Source organism: Apium graveolens, unplaced genomic scaffold (genome assembly GCF_009905375.1).
Source record: "Apium graveolens cultivar Ventura unplaced genomic scaffold, ASM990537v1 ctg7409, whole genome shotgun sequence".
NCBI classification, from domain to species: Eukaryota; Viridiplantae; Streptophyta; class Magnoliopsida; order Apiales; family Apiaceae; genus Apium; species Apium graveolens.
Window position 1 is genome coordinate 39,005 of NW_027420304.1, and position 21,085 is coordinate 60,089.

Sequence of the window (21,085 nt, forward strand, 5' to 3'; positions counted from 1 at the left end):
ACACTTCATAAACTTATCTTTGTAATAATATATAATGTTTGACATGTTATACAGACGTGGATAGCGCAACTATATCTCATGAATATCTTATTTATACTCTACATTCAACACATATTTTTCAACTACCGTCTTCTCTCAACTTTAGTAATGCAAGTACCACACACGGAGTCATACTCCACGAATAAACCTCTTCTGCAACAACTCATCTACCTAATTCTATAAGATCTACCGTAGCGTATTATTCAATTGGTTTTTGTTCGATATGGATGAATTGGGTGATGCTATGTGTGACTACAGGATCCTATAGACTTTTGTTTCACAGGCTCATCTATTGGACCAATCAAATTAAATGAGGCTTACGTCAAGGGGATCCATTGTCGCCCGTACTTATTTCTTCTCTGTGTAGAAGGCCTCTCAAATGTGATTGACCAAACTTCGAGTAACGAGTGTATGACTGGATGCTACATTAGCCCAACTACACCCTAGCTGTGGTAATCTGCTATTTGCATATGACAGTTTCTTTCCTATAAGGGAAATGCAGAACGAGTACTAGCAGTTAAGACTCTACAAAAAAGTACGAAGAATGATCAAGACAATTTATTAATTTTCAAGAATCTGGAGTGTTTTACCGTGCGAATGTATGCAGGGTTAAGCAGCAACAATTGTCTGAAACTTTTGGGGTGTTAACTGTTATAATTGACAATAATTATCTTGGACCACCATAATTCATTGGAGGATCAAAAAAGAGAGTTTTGGTTTTTTGAAGGAAAGGATTTGTAAATGAATTTAAAGATGGCGATCGAAACCTATATCTTGTGCAGGTAAATCAGTTTCGATTAAAATGTAGCTCAATCCATTTTATTGCATGCCTTGTTTCCTCTTGCCTAAAACGTTATATCAAGAAATGGAGGTAGTATTTAACAAGAATTGGTGAAATTCAAGGTCGAATAGAGGGAGATGAATAAACTCCCTTGTTGGGATGCTATGAGATGGAGTGAAAGTAAGGGAGGGTTGGGGTTTGGAAGCTTATATGGCTTTAATATTGCTATATTGAGAAAATATTGTTTGAAATTTATGAAGAAACCGAAATAAGATCACTTCTTGGAAGCCAAAATAATTTTGAGATATATTAAATGTACGCTTGATAATGGTCTGTTTTAGACTCATTCTCAAGATTCAAATTAGTTGACTACTCAGACAGTGATTATAGTGATGACTTGGATGACGGGAAAGCACTTCGGGGTATGCTTTCCATATCGGATCCGCAGTATTTTCTTGGTCATCAAAAAAGAATCCGACAGTTGCCCTCTCAACATGTAAGGCAAATACATGACAGTAGCAGAATGTGCATGTCAGGGTATGTGCATATGCCTACATATTGAACAAGTTAAATATTGCAAAGAAAGATCGATTAAAATTTACGTGTCACAAAGTCGAAGTAAGCACATCAATAATAAATATCATTTTATTCAAGAGCAAGTGAACGATAAAATTTTGGAGTTGGTACATTGTAGGACGGAAGATAATTTAGTGGATATATTTATAAAGTCATTGAATCCGGAGATGTTTTACAAAATAAAAAATAAGCTCAGAATGTGAAGTCGAGTTTGAGGGGGACGACTATTAGAATTTGAAACTCTTCCGGATTCATTATTAATATAATTAATCGCTTGGATTAACATCAATGAAAACACTAAGAATCACATTAATAGTAATACAACTATGGGGTTGAAGGTGCATGCATGAACTACTTGGAAAAAATCAATGAGAAAGAATCAGTGCAGCTGTACAATTTCAGCTGTCTAAAAGAATTAGAAGTGACAATACAAAGTTGGAACATGTTTGTTAATAAATTATCCCATAAAAATAGTGGTATGGAGCCTGCATGATAAATTAATTATCCCCATACAAATATTTAGCTCTATTTTTTCAGTGATATAAATATAAACAAAGTATTTTAGTCAATTACCCTTCCAACAAGCCCAACCATTTTTAACACCATAACCCCTAAACTAGTGTATTAAGTGTTTTAATTGTTGCCTCTCTTATTAGTGCTTGATTATCCTATAATCGAGAAGACAGAAACCCCATCAACAACTTCACAAAAAAAGTGATAAGTTAATGAAGAAAAAATTATCACTAGGAATAACAATTTAGGTTGTTAGTTCATGTTCTTAAATATAAACATCCACTACTAATATACTATACTATTATAAGTAAGACATAAGATAATTTGGTTGGTTTGTTAACACGTTCCAAAAATAATTATTACACTTTCCAAAAAAATAAAAATATATATATAATTAATTAGAAACACGTTAATTCCGTATAATTAAAAGTAAAATTACATATCCTACATAACTCTCAACACTTGCACACTCCCATCACTCCCATCATAGGCAAAACTCTACTAATGCAAGTCTTAGCACAAACGCTCCATATATTTCGCAGGTTATTAATTAATATATAATAATTCAATTATTACATATCCTACATAACTACCAACACTTGCACACTCCCATCATTGATAAAACTCTATTAATGTAAATCTTAGCAGAAACCCTCCATATATTTCGCATGTTATTATTAATATATAATAATTGAATTAAGTTACTATTATCAACCTCTTCACTATATTTCTTATATTTACTTTGTCCGGGACATATCTACATAGTTGTTGTTCATAAGAAAAAAAGGAGTACACTTAGGGATATATAAATTGTACAACTATACCAATTAAAGGGAAAATGAAAAAGAAATTCAAATTGAGTAAACTCATCTTGAGAATATATATGTCTTCTATAAGTTTATAACAAATATAAAAATTATTAAATGAAGTTTTGACCACGAAAAAACTAAAGCTTTTAAGAAAATAAAAAATTTTGTTATTAAATTTTTTAATCTCTTAAGATAGAATAAAACAATTAAGTTTCCATCACAAAGAACACAAAAGGCCATTATAGTTGAAAGATAAATAAATTGAAATAAAAAAAATTAAATATATAAAAAATAACCATTTAACCCTTGATTAGGTAGCTGGTGCATAGGAGGGGTTACAGGCTGGTAATAATTATTTCATATATAAACTAAATATACATTGCTCTAGGACTGGTACTTGGGATTTGGAGTTCTAACCCTGGCTGAACGTCGCAGCTCTCCTGGACCATTTGCCGAGTTGGAAGAATTCCTAACACACCTCTGCTCTTTGACTGCCACATTTTCTTCCACCATATCATTTTTATTTGATCTCTTTTTCTGAGGCCTTCCTGGTGTCATCTTCAGTACTTGAGGAGTAGCACCGTAACCCTTAACTAGTGTATCAAGTGTTTTAATGGTTGCATCTCTCAATGCTTAATCATCCTATATTGAACAAGATACAAACCACATCAACAACTTCATTGAAAAAACATAAATAAAGAAAAGAGAAATTTGTACTATCCCATTGATCCAAAATATAGGGAATTTGACATTTTCACACATATCAATATGTTTTGAATGAAGTAACGTGTTTCTTTTATGTATAATTGATGAAGAGATATGATCTTGACATTAGATTAGCTTAGCTTTAGAAGAAGATTATGCATGCATGTTCTATGTGACTGTGACATTAACACATCATTTTATTTAGTGTGGACAACCAGCTTTATAATTACAACAAAAATATTAATTTACTTAAAAAAGTGCATCATTTTATAAGTTGACCTGGGGGTCCAAATCTTTAGGGCCGACCCTGATTACATGCATAATATTGCAGGAATTTATGACCTAACCTTCATTCTATAAATGTAATTCTTGCACTAAATGATAGAAATGGAAAAAAATGCAGCATAAATGACTTTTATGTAACCACAGCCCACCCTTCTCAAACAGACATGTTCCCCCAGATAATTGATAAAGATGCCAAGTTTCAGAAATTTCTAGTCCTAACCTTTCCTTGTATCAAAACTAATGGCAGGAAATTAAAGGAATTGGTGTTACTAAATAATTGATTTTAATCCAACTATAGGTTATTTATGACTTATAACATGACTCGTGAGAAAATTATCGCAAATAGTTTGATAGCTTTTCGGGAGAAGGGGGTTACTTTTAGGAACTTATATTAATATTCTAACACTTAATATAAGATGTTGTGTAAGGGCTTTCCTGTAAAAGTTACTTAATATAAAATAAGATAGTCCGCAATTTGAACTTAAATTCAATCTTAATTCTTAAGCAATCATAAACACAATTAGGAAATGTTTAAATTTACCTCAATGTAAGTGTAAAACACGGTAGGAGAATTTGAAGCTAACACTAATCTTGTCAATATAAGAGCCTCAAGCTTTAAAGCTGAGGTAGAGGACTTGTCCTTCTAAAGAACACAGAAAAAATAACAAGCTAAGAAGTTGGATAATATAAAAATTTGCAAGCTGAAGGTAGATTAGTAAAACGTGGAATAATACTTACACACAAGGCATTTTATATCTCTGGAAGGAGAATTTTAAAATTGTTTACCACGCAGTCCGGCAAGACAACCGCCAGTTCTTTCAAAACTGAAAGTGCGGCAACCTGCAGAAATTTAAGGCATCTTGAAACCCTGATAATTATTGAAAATTAGAGAACTAAGATTTCAGAAGGTTTCGACCTTTGTGTTGACAGATATCCCTCGCAGCTGCCTGTGAACCAATTTAACAATCTTTGGTACTTCTTGTTTCAGTAAACATATGGGACTGCTGGGACAAATAGAGACAAAAAATTCAATAAGCAATCATATTCATATACCTTAAGTAAGTATATTATTTTCTGAAGGAATGAAGGACAAGAAACTTCTTGAGAGATGCTAGATAGACCCCTAAGGTGGAGCAAGAAATCGATAATCAGTTAATACATTTGCATGAGACCTGGCGATATGGACAGAAAATTATATAACTGACAAAACAAAACCAAAATAAATAACATGATTCAACTGAAAATAAAATTTTTTAAAAAGGTTTGGATTGGTTCCAAAACCACTTATTACCAGCTCTCAAATATGTGATAACCATATTATGTATATAACTCTAAATTAGGATAACCATACCTAAAATATTTTCCCAAAAAACATCTTGACACTACAACAAATCTGGCCAATTACGACGGTTTTTTGAACTGAAATCGTTGTAATTGAGAAATTTACGATGGAAAAAAAATCATCGTTTTTGGTCGAGTAGTAAGTTCATTTTTTCGTCACAAGATAAAATTGCGTCGCAAGTTAGGAAGTAGGGGCCCACATACCCAATAAAATCATAAATCTATTTACGACGGCACATACCCAATAAAATAATAAATCTATTTACAACGAATATATTCCGTCGTAAGTTAGTTACTTATGACGGAGGAATCGTCGGATGCTTCCTTGTGGGACCTATTTTTGATAAAATATAACATAAATTTACGACGCAATTATACGTCATAAATTAGTAACTTCTGACAGAAAAGAATGTTGTATTCTGGGAGTTGGGGCCAACTTACGACGGAATATGTGATGAACAACCGTCGTAAGTTTGTTGTTTTAGAATAGCAAATTCCGATTTTTCAATTTCCCACAATTTTCGGCTTTCGATTTAAATTCTATAAAATACAACAAAAAACAATCAAAACTGTTGGAACAACTAACTAGTGTTTAATCCTGAATTGTTGTTTCAAATATTTTAGAAATATTTTTCAACAATCCAACCGTATGGATTTCAATATATATATATATATATATATATATATATATATTAGTGATATAACCAAAATTTCATATCAAAATAATTTTATTTGATTTGCCATTTTGACAGTCAAGCATCAGTTTGACTTGTACAACTAATTAGTGTTTAATCCAGAATTGGTGTTTCGATTATTTTAAAAATATTTTTCAGCGATCCAACCGTATAGATTTCATAGATATATATATATATATATATATTAGTGATATAACAAAAATTTCATATCAAATAATTTTATTTCGTTTGCCATTTTAACAATCAAAGATCAGTTTGACTAGTACAAATAACTAGTGTTGAATCCTGAATTGGTCTTTTGATTATTTAAAAATTATTTTTCAACGATCCAATTGTATGGATGTCAATATATATATATATATATATATATTAGTAATATCACAAATGTTTCATATCAAAATAATTTTATTTGTTTCCATTCTAACAGTAAAACTTCAGTTTGACTTGTACAACTAATTAGTACTAAATCCTGAATTAGTGTTTCAATTATTTTAAAAACTATTTTCAACAATCCAACTGTATAGATATCAATAGATATAGATATTAGTGATATAAACCAAATTTCACATCAAAATAATTTCATCAGTTAAACATCAGTTTGACTAGTACAGCTAACAAGTGTTTAATCCTGAATTAGTATTTCGATTATTTTAAATATATTTTTCAATGATACAACCTTATGGATGTCAATATATATATATATATATATATATATATATATATATTAATGATATAACCAAAATTTTCATATCAAAATAGTTTTATTTGGTTTGCCATTTAAAACTTAAGCATCAGTTTGACTGTTACGACTAACTAGTGTTTAATCCTAAATTCGTGTTTCGATTATTTTAAAAATATTTTTCAACGATCCAACCGTATGAATGTCAATATATATATATTAGTGATATAACCAAAATTTTATATCAAAATAATTTTAGTTGGTTTCCATTTTAAGAGTCAAACATCAGTTCTAATAATAAACTAACTGATAATTAGTTCTGAATTTGTGTTTCGATTATTTAAAAAAAATCATCAATCCAACCGTATGGATGACAATATATATATATATTAATGATAATCAATGTTTCATATTAAATTATTTTATAAAAATATTTAATTTTTTTTCTGTAATTCTTGAAATGTCACCAAAACAAATAAATGATGACATTAATATGGTTGGATCATGAAATAATATTTTTTAAAAATTGAAATTATCAAAAATCATGTGCTAATTTATGCCGGAATCCGCCATAAATTATTATCTACAAAGAAATGGAGATAAGTCAAATTTACCGCCAAAATTTTGGGGAAAAGTTAAATTTCCCTCTGATAACTTACGACGAATTTTAATTTCCGTCTTAAATTAGATGTTCAAATGTTTTCCGTCACAAATAGTTCATCATAAATTTAGGGTGAAATATATTTTTTGTTTAATTTCAAATTATAATTTTAGTAAAAATATTTAACTTACGACGAAATGTTCAAATCGTCGCAATTTTAAATGATTTTTATTTTCCCGCCAAAAGTTTGCGGAAAAGTTAAATTTCCCTCTTTGATAACTTACGACGATTTTTATTTTCCGTCGTAAATTTTAATAAAAATAATTAACTTACGACGAAATGTATAAATCATCACAACTTCAAATAATTTTCATTTTTGTTAATCGTATCGTGCATAATTTTATTAATAAAATACTAAACTTACGACGATTTTGGGTTTCGTCATAAATAATTACGACATTTTACTTTTATCCGTTGTAAGTTGGGCGCGTATTTTTCCATCCGTAAGTTGACCGTCGTAATTGGCCTATTTTGTTGTAGTGTGAGTTTAACACTCACCGAAATGTATCCATAGGTTTTAATACACACTGATATGTATTTACCTTTTACACATAATCAGATTTTGAAAGTATTTTAAGATGATAAGGCAAAAGATTAGAAATATATAAATACAGTGCAAATTTACCTGGGCCCATCTTCATTGTGCCCCTTCCTGGCATTTCATGTCTGGCGTAGTAGCTCATTAAAAGTATTGAACACATCCATCTACATTAGGAAGATCTGAGAATTAGATCAGCTAGCATTCGATAAAAGAGGATAAAACATACAGTTTGTCGGTCCTAACCTTAACAACTTCTTCTTTTTCTCCGAATCTGTCCATCAATTTCGGGCAAGCCTGCAGGTACAGTAGTTCATAACCATTTAGGGTGACTTACTTTCCTTTTGTTCGAAACACAGCAGGTACAAACTTGCATGCCCTTTCTTTGTACTTTCATATACTTCTATTTTCTTTTCTATGTTTTTTGCAGCCTTATAGTAACTTTTGCACAGGTTTTTACATGATTTTTTTGTTGTACAGAAAAGAAATATTTAACGAAGACCTATTAAAATTAGTTACTTTGTAAAATGGTTAAGCAAAATTAGTTGACTAATGAGTTAATTATGAACAACAGCTTCTACAAAGTCAAAATAAAAATGAGAAATAAAACTTTAAGCACGCCGGAGTTTGAAGCCATCTAATAATTGATATTACCTCCACAAATAGCTTTGGGAGCATCTCCGGACGAGAAATAATTAAAGATGCTAAACATTTTACAGCAGCCCTCCGGACTTTCCAGCTAACATCTGTTATACCCAAAATTTGGCATTGAATTAACTCGGGTCAATGTGGATTACGTGCGGTCAAACTCGGTATTGCGTTGTAGAAGATTAGGACGCGTCCAGGCACAAAGGACGCGCCTACTTGTGAGAAGATGTGTTATAGTCTGGTAATGACGAAGCATGAGAGTGCGTGATCAGTATAAGACGCGCCCAAGCTATGTGGACGCGTCAACCATGGTTAGAGTACTTGGCAATATGGGTCTTGTGGCAATAGACGCTGGAGGACGCGTCTGCCTTGATCATGACGCGCCCTAATAAGTGGAATAATTTGCATGATGGTTTTTGAGGAGACGGTGCAAGTTTTATGAGGGTGAGGACGCGCCCAATGTGTTAGGACGCGTCCTGTGATTGGTCTATGTGTTCTCAATGGTTACATCAGGACAAAACTTGCATGGATAGGAGCAATGAAGGTTATTTTTACTAATATATTTGTTGCAGGTACCCTTTGAAGAATTCCCTCCTTGAGACGGTCAAGGAGAGGGGATGTCCGTGAAAAGCTTGAAGGCCTCCAGGGGTATGCCTGATGATTGAAGGCCTCCTCCTGTATTCAACGGGTGTCCTCGTTGGGGATGCGGGGTTAACTTTGGTGTGTGCTTTGGAAACTCTATTCTTGTATCAACGGTGTCCTCGGTGGAGAACTTGGAGTCATCCTGCACTTTGCACCCAAGAGCTTGGGATCACCTGTCCTGTTATCTGGTGGGTTATCCTCATTCGGGGGACATGGATGCGTCCGGCACTTGGGCTGAACCGTGGCTATACCTGTGTTCATAAATCAAGGGAGATAGCTGTAGCGGAGTTTTATTCTTGCGCAGGGAGATGCATTATCCATGAAGTCCTGCGATTAAGGACGAGCCTTTGGCCTTCGCGGTTGGTCGTCATAGTTGGAGATTCTTAAAGCTAGCAGAAGACGGACTTCGGATGGTCTTCTACCGGGCCTAGGAATAAGAAGTCTAAGCCCATTAGATTTCTTGTTCTACAAGAACTACGTCAGGCTTGATCCCTATATAAAGGGTACGTAGGCACATTGAGAGGGTAAGAAGTTGAGAGCTGATAAGAGAGCTACCACTTACTTTGATCATCTCAGCCTAAAATAACCACAAACCACCATACACTGCTTGATTTTCTGGCAATGAACCACTGTCACAGATCTTAGTTCCGGTGAAAAAACCTGAATCTTTGTTGTTACCAGATCCCTCCGTCAACAAATTGGCGCTAGAAGGTGGGGTGCTAATTATGGTCGTAATTTTAGGAGGAAAAGATGTCTTATAATCATGATGGAAGTTCTTATGATGGAAGTGACAACAGATCTGAAGGAGAAGGCGAGGGAGGCTACACTCGCCATGAACCCTACGTTCCCAGAAACATGGCGGATCCACAAAAAGCTCCGGATGTGGGGGGAACACCACCAGTTCTCATCAGTAACGCTGATATCTTGGAGCAGTTGTATCGCATAGGGGATACTCTTAATAGTTTTCACTCAAGACTGAACACGGTGCAGCGTCGGAGAACGAGGAGAGGTCGTCATTTTCCCCGTCACGACGATGTCGTGGGGAAGGCACCGGTAGTTGAAGGAGATACCCAGGGTAGTGGGGAAAACCCGTGAATCACTCTGTGGCGCTTGGAATATTCTGATGATGTAGAGCCTATTATGGAGCTTATCGATGAGGACACTGATGGGAGAGAAAGGCCTCGCCTTGGTAACCAGGTGGTGCCACGCCTACATTGGTCTGGGCGTACGATGGATGAGTGTCATCATATGGAGAACACTCAAATTAAGATGAGGAAGGAAGGGATCTTTTAACCTTGAAAAGAAGGCTTGGCATAAGGTTGGAATATGACGATTTGAGGATGTTGCTGGAGAATGGCAAAAGGAAGGAACATTGGAGAGGCGAGGCCCCGTGACACAACGCGTGTGCCCCCTGCATTCCAAAGGGATGATAGGGCGCAGCACCGCGAGCACGAGCGTGCCCCTCCGCGAGGAAGGCCTGGGAATTACTACCGAGGATATCAGAGGAATGAACGAAGAATGATGAGATACCAATACGGAATAACACCCTACAATGGTAGGAGAGATGGAGCACCCTCCACTGAAGAAGCCCCTGTCGTTATCCCTGTAGTTTCTCACAGTGGTACGGGTAATGGCACCAGGGCGCGTCCTCATAACCAGGACGGTGGTCGAATTCAAGTAAGAGTGTGGAAAAATGTTCAAAACTAAGATGGTAACATGCCACAGCCGCAGCCTCAGGGCGAGGGGCAGCGAGATCCACCGTTACACCCGGGGGGTAATCAAAGGGAGCTACAACAAGTCGCAGAGTAACCCCAATAGCCTAATGTTCAAACCATTCCTGGAGTAGGGATGTTTTAATGTGAATGATCTCAAGAGGCTGCTCAACCATCTTGAGGGAGGAAGAGTAACCGCGACTGCGCAAGCTCCTTCTCCTTTTCCTGCTGTTGTGAGAGAGGCGCAATTGCGTGCAGGATACAGGAACACAACCAATGACTTGCGTTTTCATGGGAATTATGATCATGTAGAATTCCTGGGGCGCTTTAACATTGAAATGGATGTATATCAAGTACCTGATTTGGCTCGATGCCATCTTCTGGCGGCCACTTTTAGAGAAGGCGCTCAGCAGTGGTTCCAAAAACTTGGTCCAGGTGTGATCACATCCTGCGAACATATGAGAACTTTTTTTTTGACTCAATTTCAAGCCGCACTGAAGTACACACCACCAGTTACCACACTGGCTAATGTGAACAGAAGGAAGGAGAAAGTTTAACTTCATACTTCAAAAGGTTTAATGCAGAATCCACTTTGGTAAGGGTGCAACTAATGAAATGCTGAAAATACTTCTTATAGCTGGATTGCGTGTGGGAACGGATTTCTGGAAGCACCTGCAAGGAAAGGACCCTGTGTCATTAGCTGATGTACTTGCGCAGGCAGAATCATTCAAAACAATTGAATAGTCACTTCCAGAGATAAAAAAGAATGACAACCCATAACTCCAAGGGGCGATTCAAGAGAAGGGATAGATCCTTGAGCCCAGTTTATCAGAGGAATGCTAGAAGCCCTAATAGAGTGAACACCGTGAACACGCGGAGAGAGTGGAGCCCGCCATCGAACTATAAGAGAAGGGTCAGCAATTTAACACCGTTGGCGGCATCCATTGATCATATCTTTGAGGTAAATAAGGAAAGAGGAATCTTCAAGAAGCCCAACCGTCTAACTTCATGGCAAAGCAGAGACAAAAAGAAGTATTATGATTACCATGAGTCCACCGGCCATGACACCCACGAGTGTCGTCACCTAAAAGATGAAATTGATGAATTGATCAAGGCTGCGTACCTGGGAGAATGGATTGACAAGGTGAAACAACGCAGGGGAAGCGATGACAAGGGTAAGGATGAAAGATAGCCCCGCGGGCGGAAGATGTTGAAAAAATAGCAGAAGTTATGTTTCAGAGGGTTGACAGTATCAGGGTGATTTTTGGAGGACACCCTTTTGTTGGTGATAGTAATCGAGCATTGAAAAGAAACGCGAGAGAGGCGCAACATCCGCCACTCATCAACATTCAAAGCTTGGAAGATAGACCTCCGAAGATCTTTAAGGGAGAGTCCACTGACATTACATTTAAGGAAAAAGAATCAAGGTGGGTGCATCATCTCCACAACGATGCGATGGTGATTACCATGCTTATTGGTGCAATGAATGTACATCGAGTCTTCTTGGACAATGGGAGTTCTGCGAACATCTAGTATTACAGCACATACAAAAAATTGGGTTTCCCGGATAGCGACATGTAATTTGAAGATGCACACGTCTATGGCTTTACTAGAGAAGCAGTGAGAGTTATGGGTTCGTTTAGGCTTCCCGTCACACTCGGTGAAGGAGCTTTTTCGGTCACTCAAATGATAGACTTCAAAGTGCTGGATCAGGATTCCGCGCACAACGTGTTAGTCGGCAGACCTTGGTTACGAGCGTTCAGGGTGATAACCTCGATACATCACTTGATAATAAAGTTCCCAACACCAAACGGAGTACGCAGTCTGAGAGGGTCGCAATACGAGTCACGGCGACTGCTATCACAAGGCTGTTAAAGAATTCCGCAGGAGACGGTACGAGGGAAAGGGTCTCCCATTTGAGGGTACGGAGGACATTCATACAAAACAAAGCGGAGAAGTTCATGCCCACTATTTCGTAGAAGGCCCCGAAGAGGAAGAAACCTATGTCACTGGGAACTCTGTTTGACTTTGGGGAGTGTTTCGAGGATCCGTAGTGTGGAAGAAGTTGTGGTGAACATGCAGAGGAGATCATGCAGAAGGAGGTTAATGGGGAGAAATTGGAAGGAAGAAGTAAGATTTTGCAAGTTCTCCGAAATAACTTCAAAGTGGATGCTCCTCAAAGGGAGGACGCGCCTTTCAAGAATAAAAATGGAATTGAGGTTGATTCTCCTCCATATGAGGAAGCGCCCTCTTCACCTGCGTTGCACAAAACTATGCCTTGTCCTGAGGTAGATGCTCCCACTCATGGGGACGCGCCCTCAGATGCAAAAGTGCAAGTCGAGGACCCCCGAGACTTTGATTTCGATTTGGATCCCAGGATCCCTATGCCCGCCGAAAAGATGGGATCGGCCGAAGACACAATATCTATTCCGGTTGACAAAGATGACCCGAACAAGGTTTGAAAGTGGGATCCCAGTTAGATGATGAAACGAGGGGAAGTCTTACCCGCTTCTTAATTGTAAATCTTGATGTCTTCGCATGGAGTCATTCATACATGGTGGGAATCGACCCAGAGATAATGTATCACCGGTTGAACATCTTCCCGAATTGTACAGGCATACGTCAAAAATGCCGCCTGGTGAGCGGGGAAAGGGCGATAGCATTAAAAGAAGAAGTAGACCGGTTATTGGAGGTGGGACTAATCAAAGAATCATTCTACCCCGAATGGCTTACAAATCCAGTGCTTGTGAAAAAGCTGAACGAAAAGTGGAAGACATGTGTGGATTTCACATATCTCAATAAGGCATGTCCAAAGGATAGCTTCCCGCTCCCAGGAATTGATCAGTTGGTTGACGCGACAGCAGGGCATGCATTGCTGAGTTTCATGGATGCATACTCTGGTCACAATCAAATTCTGATATATGGCCCTGATCAAGAACATACATCCATCATCACTGACAGGGGGTTATACTGTTACATAGGAATGCTGTTTGGTTTAATCAATGCTGGCACAACCTACCAGCGGTTGGTAAACATGATGTTCAAAAACGAGTAAATAGGGGAGCTCACGGGGAAGAGATTAACCAGGGGCAAAGATTTTTCCAGGGGTAGCCAGGACAGAGCCAAAATATGTTGTTTCAATTACAGTGCTTATGGTCACTATGCTGCAGAGTGTCGTAAGCCCAAGCGAGCGAAGAATCAATCACATGAGGTGAACTTGACTCAGATAAATGATGACGAACCTACCCTTTTGTTGGTAGAATGTAAGCCTGTTAAAGATGAAATGATTCTGTTGAATGAAGAAAGAATGCACCTAATGTTGAATGGAACAGGTCACGAAGGCAAAGGGACACAATTGTGTGGTACCTTGACAATGGAGGTCATAACCACATGACAGGTTACCGTTCAAGTTCACTAATTTGGACGAAAGGGTGCGAGGTGAAGTCTAATTCGGGGATGGCTAAACAGTCGAAATACATGGCAGAGGATCAATCAATTTGACAACTCAGGATGGCAAAGAATGTACTCTCATTGAGGTATATTTTATTCCAAGTTTATGCAATAATATTATCTTGTTGGGTCAGTTGTCTAAAAATGGTAGCAAAATACCTGATTAAGGGAGATTTATTGTAGGTGAATAATGAGGAAAATGTGATGATAATGAAAGTGAATCGAGCAAATAATATATTGTATAAGGTGGTGATAAATGATACTGATGGTATGTGCCTGTTAACAAAAGCGGATGAAATGACTTGGTTGTGGCACTCACGGCTCATTCATGGGAATTTTAATTCCATGTATTTGATGTCTAACAATAGCATGGGATTTGGGCTACCAGCTTTCTCACACCAGAAGGGCATATGTCAAGGCCGTTTGATGTCCAAACAGGCTAGACATCCATTTCCTGCGAAATCAAATTTATATGCTAAAGAACGCCTTGAACTCATCCATTGAGACATCCCGTGGTCCAATCTCACCATCAACTCGAGCTGGTAATATATTTTTCCTGTTATTTGTTATGATTTAGTCGTGCTATGTGGGTTTATATGCTCAAGACAAAGGACGAGGCACTTGCACACTTCAAAACATTCAAGGCACAAGTTAAAAAGGAATCAAACCATGTCATTAAAGTACTTCGCACACACAGAGGAGGAAAATTTTACTCCCGTGATTTCATAAAATTCTGTGAAGAAATGGGCATTACTCGTCACTTTACAGCCCCTTATACTCCACAATAGAATGGAGTTGTGGAGCGACGCAACAAGACTGTGGTTGCCATGAGAAGGGAGCCTTCTGAAAGAAAGAAACATGCCTTAAATTATGTGGAGAGAGGCCATAAGGCATGCTATTTATTTACTAAATCGACTCCCAACTAGAGCAGTTGAGGGAGCTACACCGTATGAGTCATGGTAAAAAAAAGAAACCAAATTAGTACCTTATACTCCACAACATAATGGAGTTGTTGAGGGATGCAATAGGACTGTGGTTGCCATGGGAAGGAGCCTTCTGAAAGAAAGAAACATGCCTTCAAATATGTGGGGAGAGGCCATAAGGCATGCTGTTTATTTACTAAATCGACTCCCAACTACAGTATTTGAAGGAGATACACCGTATGAGTCATGATCGAAAAAGAAACCAAATTTGAGCATCTCTTGATTTTTGGTTGCATTACATATATAAGGTTCCTAATGTGCCATACAACAAAGTTGGGTAGCAGAAGTATACGTGTTATTCATCTCGGTAGGAAGTAGGAACAAAGGCCTACCGTATGTTCAATCCAGACACAGGCTGTGTGCACGTCAGCCGTGATGTTGTCTTTGACGAAGCAAAGGGATTGAACTAGAATAATGAAAACAAAAAAATGAAACCTATCTATCACCCTTCTTTTATTGTGGCAGGGGTTTTCAGTGATGCAACTCATGACGCGGTACTATCCAGTACTGAAGATAGTAATAAAGACAATAACAACAGTGATGACAGTGGTTTCCAAAGTGAAAGTGCAGGCACTGGAGACAATTATCTGTCATCCCACAGTCACCTCAGACTGTGTCACATTCATCTACACAATCACCTTAGACGGCGTCATCACAGACATCTCTTGTTCATGGTGACAGTATTGCAAGTCAAGGACACACAGTTGATAATGTTGACAACATATGATGGTAATGTGTCACCTCGTCACTTTCGATCTCTTCATGATATATATGATAAAACTGAGGAGGTGCAGTTAGATGAAAACGTGGCTGATGAGTTGTTATTTACTGGGGTTGATGAGCCAGTATATGAAAAAGAGGCAGTGAAGGAGAATTGTTGGAGACATGCCATGGACTGCGAAATTAGCTCCATAGAGAAGAATAGGACCTAGGAATTGACAGACTTACCTCCAGGTCATAAGGCAATTGCTCTTAAATGGGTATACAAAGTCAAGAGGGACACTGACGAGAAGATACTAAAGCACAAGGTGAGGTTATACGTGAAAGGATATGTGTAAAAGTATGGCATTGATTTCGAAGAGGTTTTTGCCCCGGTAATAAGGATGTAAATAGTGCGACTTCTACTAGCATTGGAATCTCAAAACTTATGGGAAGTCCATCATTTGGACGTAAAATCGTCTTTCCTGAATGGAAAACTCTATGAAGAGGTGTACGTACAGCATCCTGAAGGCTACGAAAAGATAGGGCAAGAGTGAAAGGTTTTCAGGTTATTCAAAGTATTATACGGACTTAGATAAGTTCCCCGAGCTTCGTATGTTCAGCTGAATAGAAGTCTTGATAAGCTGGGATTTATTAAGTGTCCCCTAGCATGCTGTGTACATAAAAAAGGAGGGAAAAGAGACCCTAATTATAGTCATATACGTGGACGACTTAATCATCACAGGTACGGATGTTAACAATATTGCTGGTTTTAAGTCACAGATGAGCAAAGAGTTTGAAATGTGAAACCTGGGAAGCTGAGTTATTACCTTGGCATCGAGGTAAAATAAGGAGAGGGGCATATCGAGCTTAAGCAGGTTACCTATGCAAGGAAGGTACTAGAAAAGATGGCCTATCAGATTGTAATCCATCTAAGTTTCCAATGGAACCAAAGATCGAGTTATACAAGGATGAAAAGGGAAACGTGATTGACACCACAGACGATAAAAGCATGCTGGGTGGTTTGAGGTATTTAGTACATGTATACGCGTCCTTATATTGTATATGTATTAGGATTGGTAAGTAGGTTCATGGAGAGTCCAACAGTGTTGCATCAAAATACAGTGAAAAGAACAATGAGGTATGTAAAGGGGACGCTGAACTACGGGTTAGTGTATACTAGAGGTCATGGTGATTACATATTGTCTGGTTTTTTATACAGTATCATTGCATGTGATGTTGTGGATAAGAAATCTACAGGTGGTATGGCTTTTTATCTCGATGAATCGGTAATCACATGGGTATCTCAAAAACAACGATCTGTAGCATTATCATCCTGCGAAGCTAAGTTCATGGCAGCTACAGCTGCATCATGCCAATGAATATGGTTGCATAGCCTGTTAAGTCAGATTATGAATGTTAGAGCTGGGCCAGTAGTGCTTTATATTAATAATAAATCTTCTATCGATCTTCTAAGATCCTAGCATTTCATGGAGCCAAACACATAGATGTTCGTTATCATTTAATCCGAGAATGCGTAGAGAAGGGTTTTAGTGATCAAACATGAGTACTGAGGTGCATGAGCAGACATCCTCACCAAGCCCATGTCGATGGATAAGTTTGGAAGAATACGTAAGTGGGAGTCAAGGATCTTAATCATTTTTAGATTAAAGGGGAGTTTTTTGGAATAAATATTTAATCTAAATATGACTATCTGTTTTATTATTTATGCATGTAATGTTGGACTACATCAGCTGTGTATATACGTGGTTATATGCAGCTAGAATAAGTCTTAGAGGTTGAGTTTATTTAGGGAAGTAGTGGAGATAAGCCGGGTATGTAGTTCCTGGTTTATAGGATAGTCTTTCATGTTTAAAAACAACTGCATGTAGTTTGTTTCATTATCTCTTCAATTCTATCTATTCCGAAATAACATAAAGCAAGTTTAGTCATTGTTGTGAGTTAATATTACTTTATCTGTATCCATCACTGGTAATTCACGTAATTCATAAAAAATAGTCTTGAGTGCTAAACTGTTAGATATAAACTGAAAGTAAATGAATCGTATAAAATGACAACAAGTATGGAAATTCTTTGAAATTATTCTCTTTGCAAAATAATAATAAAGTACTAAAATAACAGAAAACTCACACACTCCCACAAACTAGGCACTCAGATCCTAGTTTTTCTCCACTACAATGCTAATGACTAACAACTAGTTGGACTCATTCAAATCCAGCCAACATTTACATATAAACATTGGTTTATTAACTAGATAATTCAGACATAATAAAACTAAACCACATTTAGATTAGTAAGGCCCAACATACTCCCCCTCAATCTAAACGTCTTCAAGCTTCTTGACACTTAGCAGACCTCTCATCTGCTCAAACTTGGTAACTACTAGTGCCTTTGTCAAAATATATGCCGTTGCTCCTTAGTGCTCATAAATTTAATCACTATCGAACCCTTCTCTACGCAGTCCCGAATGAAATGATAACGCAAGTCAATATGCTTGCTCCTCCCATAAAATTTAGGATTTTTAGCAAGATCTACAGCAGACCTGTTATCAATAACGACTGGACCGGTTTTGACATTCAGAATAGACCCGAGTACCCTCTAACCAGATTTCTTGACATTAGCAGTTTTTGCCGCCATAAATTCGGCATCACAAAATGAAAGAGCAACACAACGCTGTTTTTGAGATACCCAGGTTATAAGATTTTCATCGAGATAGAATACCATCCCTCCGGTGATTTTCCTATCGTCCCCACTTCCTGCCAAATCACTGTTTGAAAATCCTGACAAAATATAATTCACACGTCCTCGTGTACATCAAACCATAGTGTATCGTCCCCTTACATATCGACAAATCCTTTTCAAAGCATTCATATATAACTCGGTTGGTCTTTCCATGTATCGACTTACTATCCCCACTACGTATGCAATGTCCGGTCGTGTGTGCACAAGATATTGAAGCCCTCCCACAATGCTCTGGAACTGTGTTGGGTTGACTGTTACTCCCTTTGCATCAGCATGTAGGTGTAACTTATACTCCATAGGATACTTTACTGAATTTCATTCAGCCATATCTGCTCGTTTGAGCACTTTCTTGCGCGTAAGAAGACTGGCAAATCTTGATGAAACCATAGCACTAACTACCTCCAAACCTAAGTAATAAGACAACTTACCCAAGTCAGACATGTCAAATTCTATACTTATCTCCCCTTTGAATTTGATAATATCTGACTTATTCGTACCAGTGACAATTAGATCGTCCACATAAACCCCAATGAGTAATGACTCTGTACCCATGCATTTCATATAAACCGCATATTCGAAAGGACACTTTTCAAAACCAAGATTCAACAAATATTTATTTAGATGAGCATAACAAGCACGTGGTACTTGACGAAGACCGTATAAGGCTTTTAACTAATGATAAACAGTGTGTTCATGTCCTTTCTTGGCATACCCTTTCGGTTGAGAGACATAAACCTCTTCTTGCTAGACACCATTCAAAAAAGAATTGACGTCCAAATGATGTACTTCCCAATTATTTTTAGCTGCCAAGGATAACAAAATGTACTGTCTCCAATCTTGTCACAGGTGCCAAAACCTCTTCATAATCGATCACATAATGTTGCAGATAGCCCTTTGCGACAAGTCGTTCTTTGTGCTTTGTCACTTCACCATGTTGATCAGTTTTCAATTTAATGACCCACTTGAAATCAATGATCTTGTGCCCCTTTGGTAATGATGTGAGTTCCCACGTATGGTTCCTCTCGATGGCATCGATTTCTTTGTCCATTGCATCCTTCCATAGTGGATCTTTGACTACCTGCTCGGAACATATTGGTTCGTCAACCCCCATCAATAGTAGTTCTTCCTCAATCATTTCAACTACATTCGTGTGTGCATAAATATCACTAAGAATCTGAACTGTCGTGGTGTCACACTATCATCGTATGTCTCGAGATACATCAGAACCTGTAGACTCTGTTTGAGGATTCTTAGTAGTTTGTTGTACTGAGTTTGTGGTGATCCAACGACAACTTCAGGTGTTGATGTTGTCATAGGATCAGGCACCTGATCATATGAATCAGTCTCAGGGAAATGAAATATCACCTGATCTGCACCAGATGTGGCAGTATTGCTTATACTCTCCCATGACTGTGTCTTGTCTTCATTGAACATGACATCCCTGCTGATATGAATACTTCGAGTAAGAGGATCAAACAAGCTATAGGCTTTGGTACCTGGTTCTCGATCAAAGTGCACTACCAATTTACTCTGTCATCCAACTTGGTGTTTACTGTAGGAATTTTCATCCATGTTGTGCAACCAAAAACTCTCAATAACTCGAGACTTGGTTTTCTTTGAAACCAGGCTTCGTGTGGCGTAACAGAGGACAGAGATCTTTTTGGTAACTTATTCAACACATATACGGCATGCCTGACAGTTTTACCCCAAATTTCGCGAACACTTGTCGTTCCTTCAAAATACTCCTGGCCATGGCTACTACGGTACGATTACAGCGCTCTACAACACGATTTTGTTATGGTATGTAGGGCGTTGTAAAGTTTCTTAAAATTCCTTGCTCATTGCAAAAATTCTCGAACTCCTTGGAGCAAAATTCACCCCTCGGTCAAATCTCAAAACTGTATGCTCTGTTTTGTGCCATTCTCAACCAGTAACTTGAATTTTCTAAAATTTGTTAGAGCTTTAGATTTTGATTTCAACATATATACCCACATCATACGGGTGTAATCATCAACAATAAACATAAAATACTGATTACCAGTTGGGGTGGACGGTGTTATTGGTCCTCAAAGATCGATGTGAACTAATTCCAAAGCGTGTTTTGTAATAAAATTAGTTTGGGAGGGAAAAGGCTTACGTGTTTGTTTCGACATAAGACACCCGATGTAATTTTCCTTTGGTGAACAAGTGAAGGAAGACCATGTGCCATCTGATTTCTTGACATCATGGACATCGCCTTGAATTAACATGGGCAAGGCGTTTATGCCATAACCACGTAGCCTCTTCTCCTCGTCTTAGCAAACATTGATTATTTCCTTCTCGATTTGAATTTTATATAAATGATTTTCCAATCGTTTCACCTGCATCAAAATCCTACCACAACACCCATAAGTGTTCCCCATTTAGCACAACTTTATTCCTTCTTCGGATAACTGACCCAAACTGATTATGTTGTTCCGTAAGGCTGGTATGTAGTACACTCCGTGTAAATTCCTTGTTTCTCCATTTTTGCATTTAGTTTTGATGGAGCCTTTCCCTTCAATCTTCACCAACGACCCATCTCCGA

General features: G+C 37.7%; 1 protein-coding gene across 1 annotated transcript; it reads left to right on the top strand.

Annotated features, from left to right (window-relative positions):
* Positions 1-16,699: 16,699 nt before the first annotated feature.
* On the top strand, positions 16,700-17,138 carry LOC141704102 (secreted RxLR effector protein 161-like). Its single transcript, XM_074507419.1, has 3 exons — positions 16,700-16,778; positions 16,831-16,897; positions 16,979-17,138. The coding sequence occupies exons 1-3, from the start codon at positions 16,700-16,702 to the stop codon at positions 17,136-17,138; spliced, it is 306 nt and encodes a 101-aa protein (XP_074363520.1).
* The last annotated feature ends 3,947 nt before the right edge of the window (positions 17,139-21,085 follow it).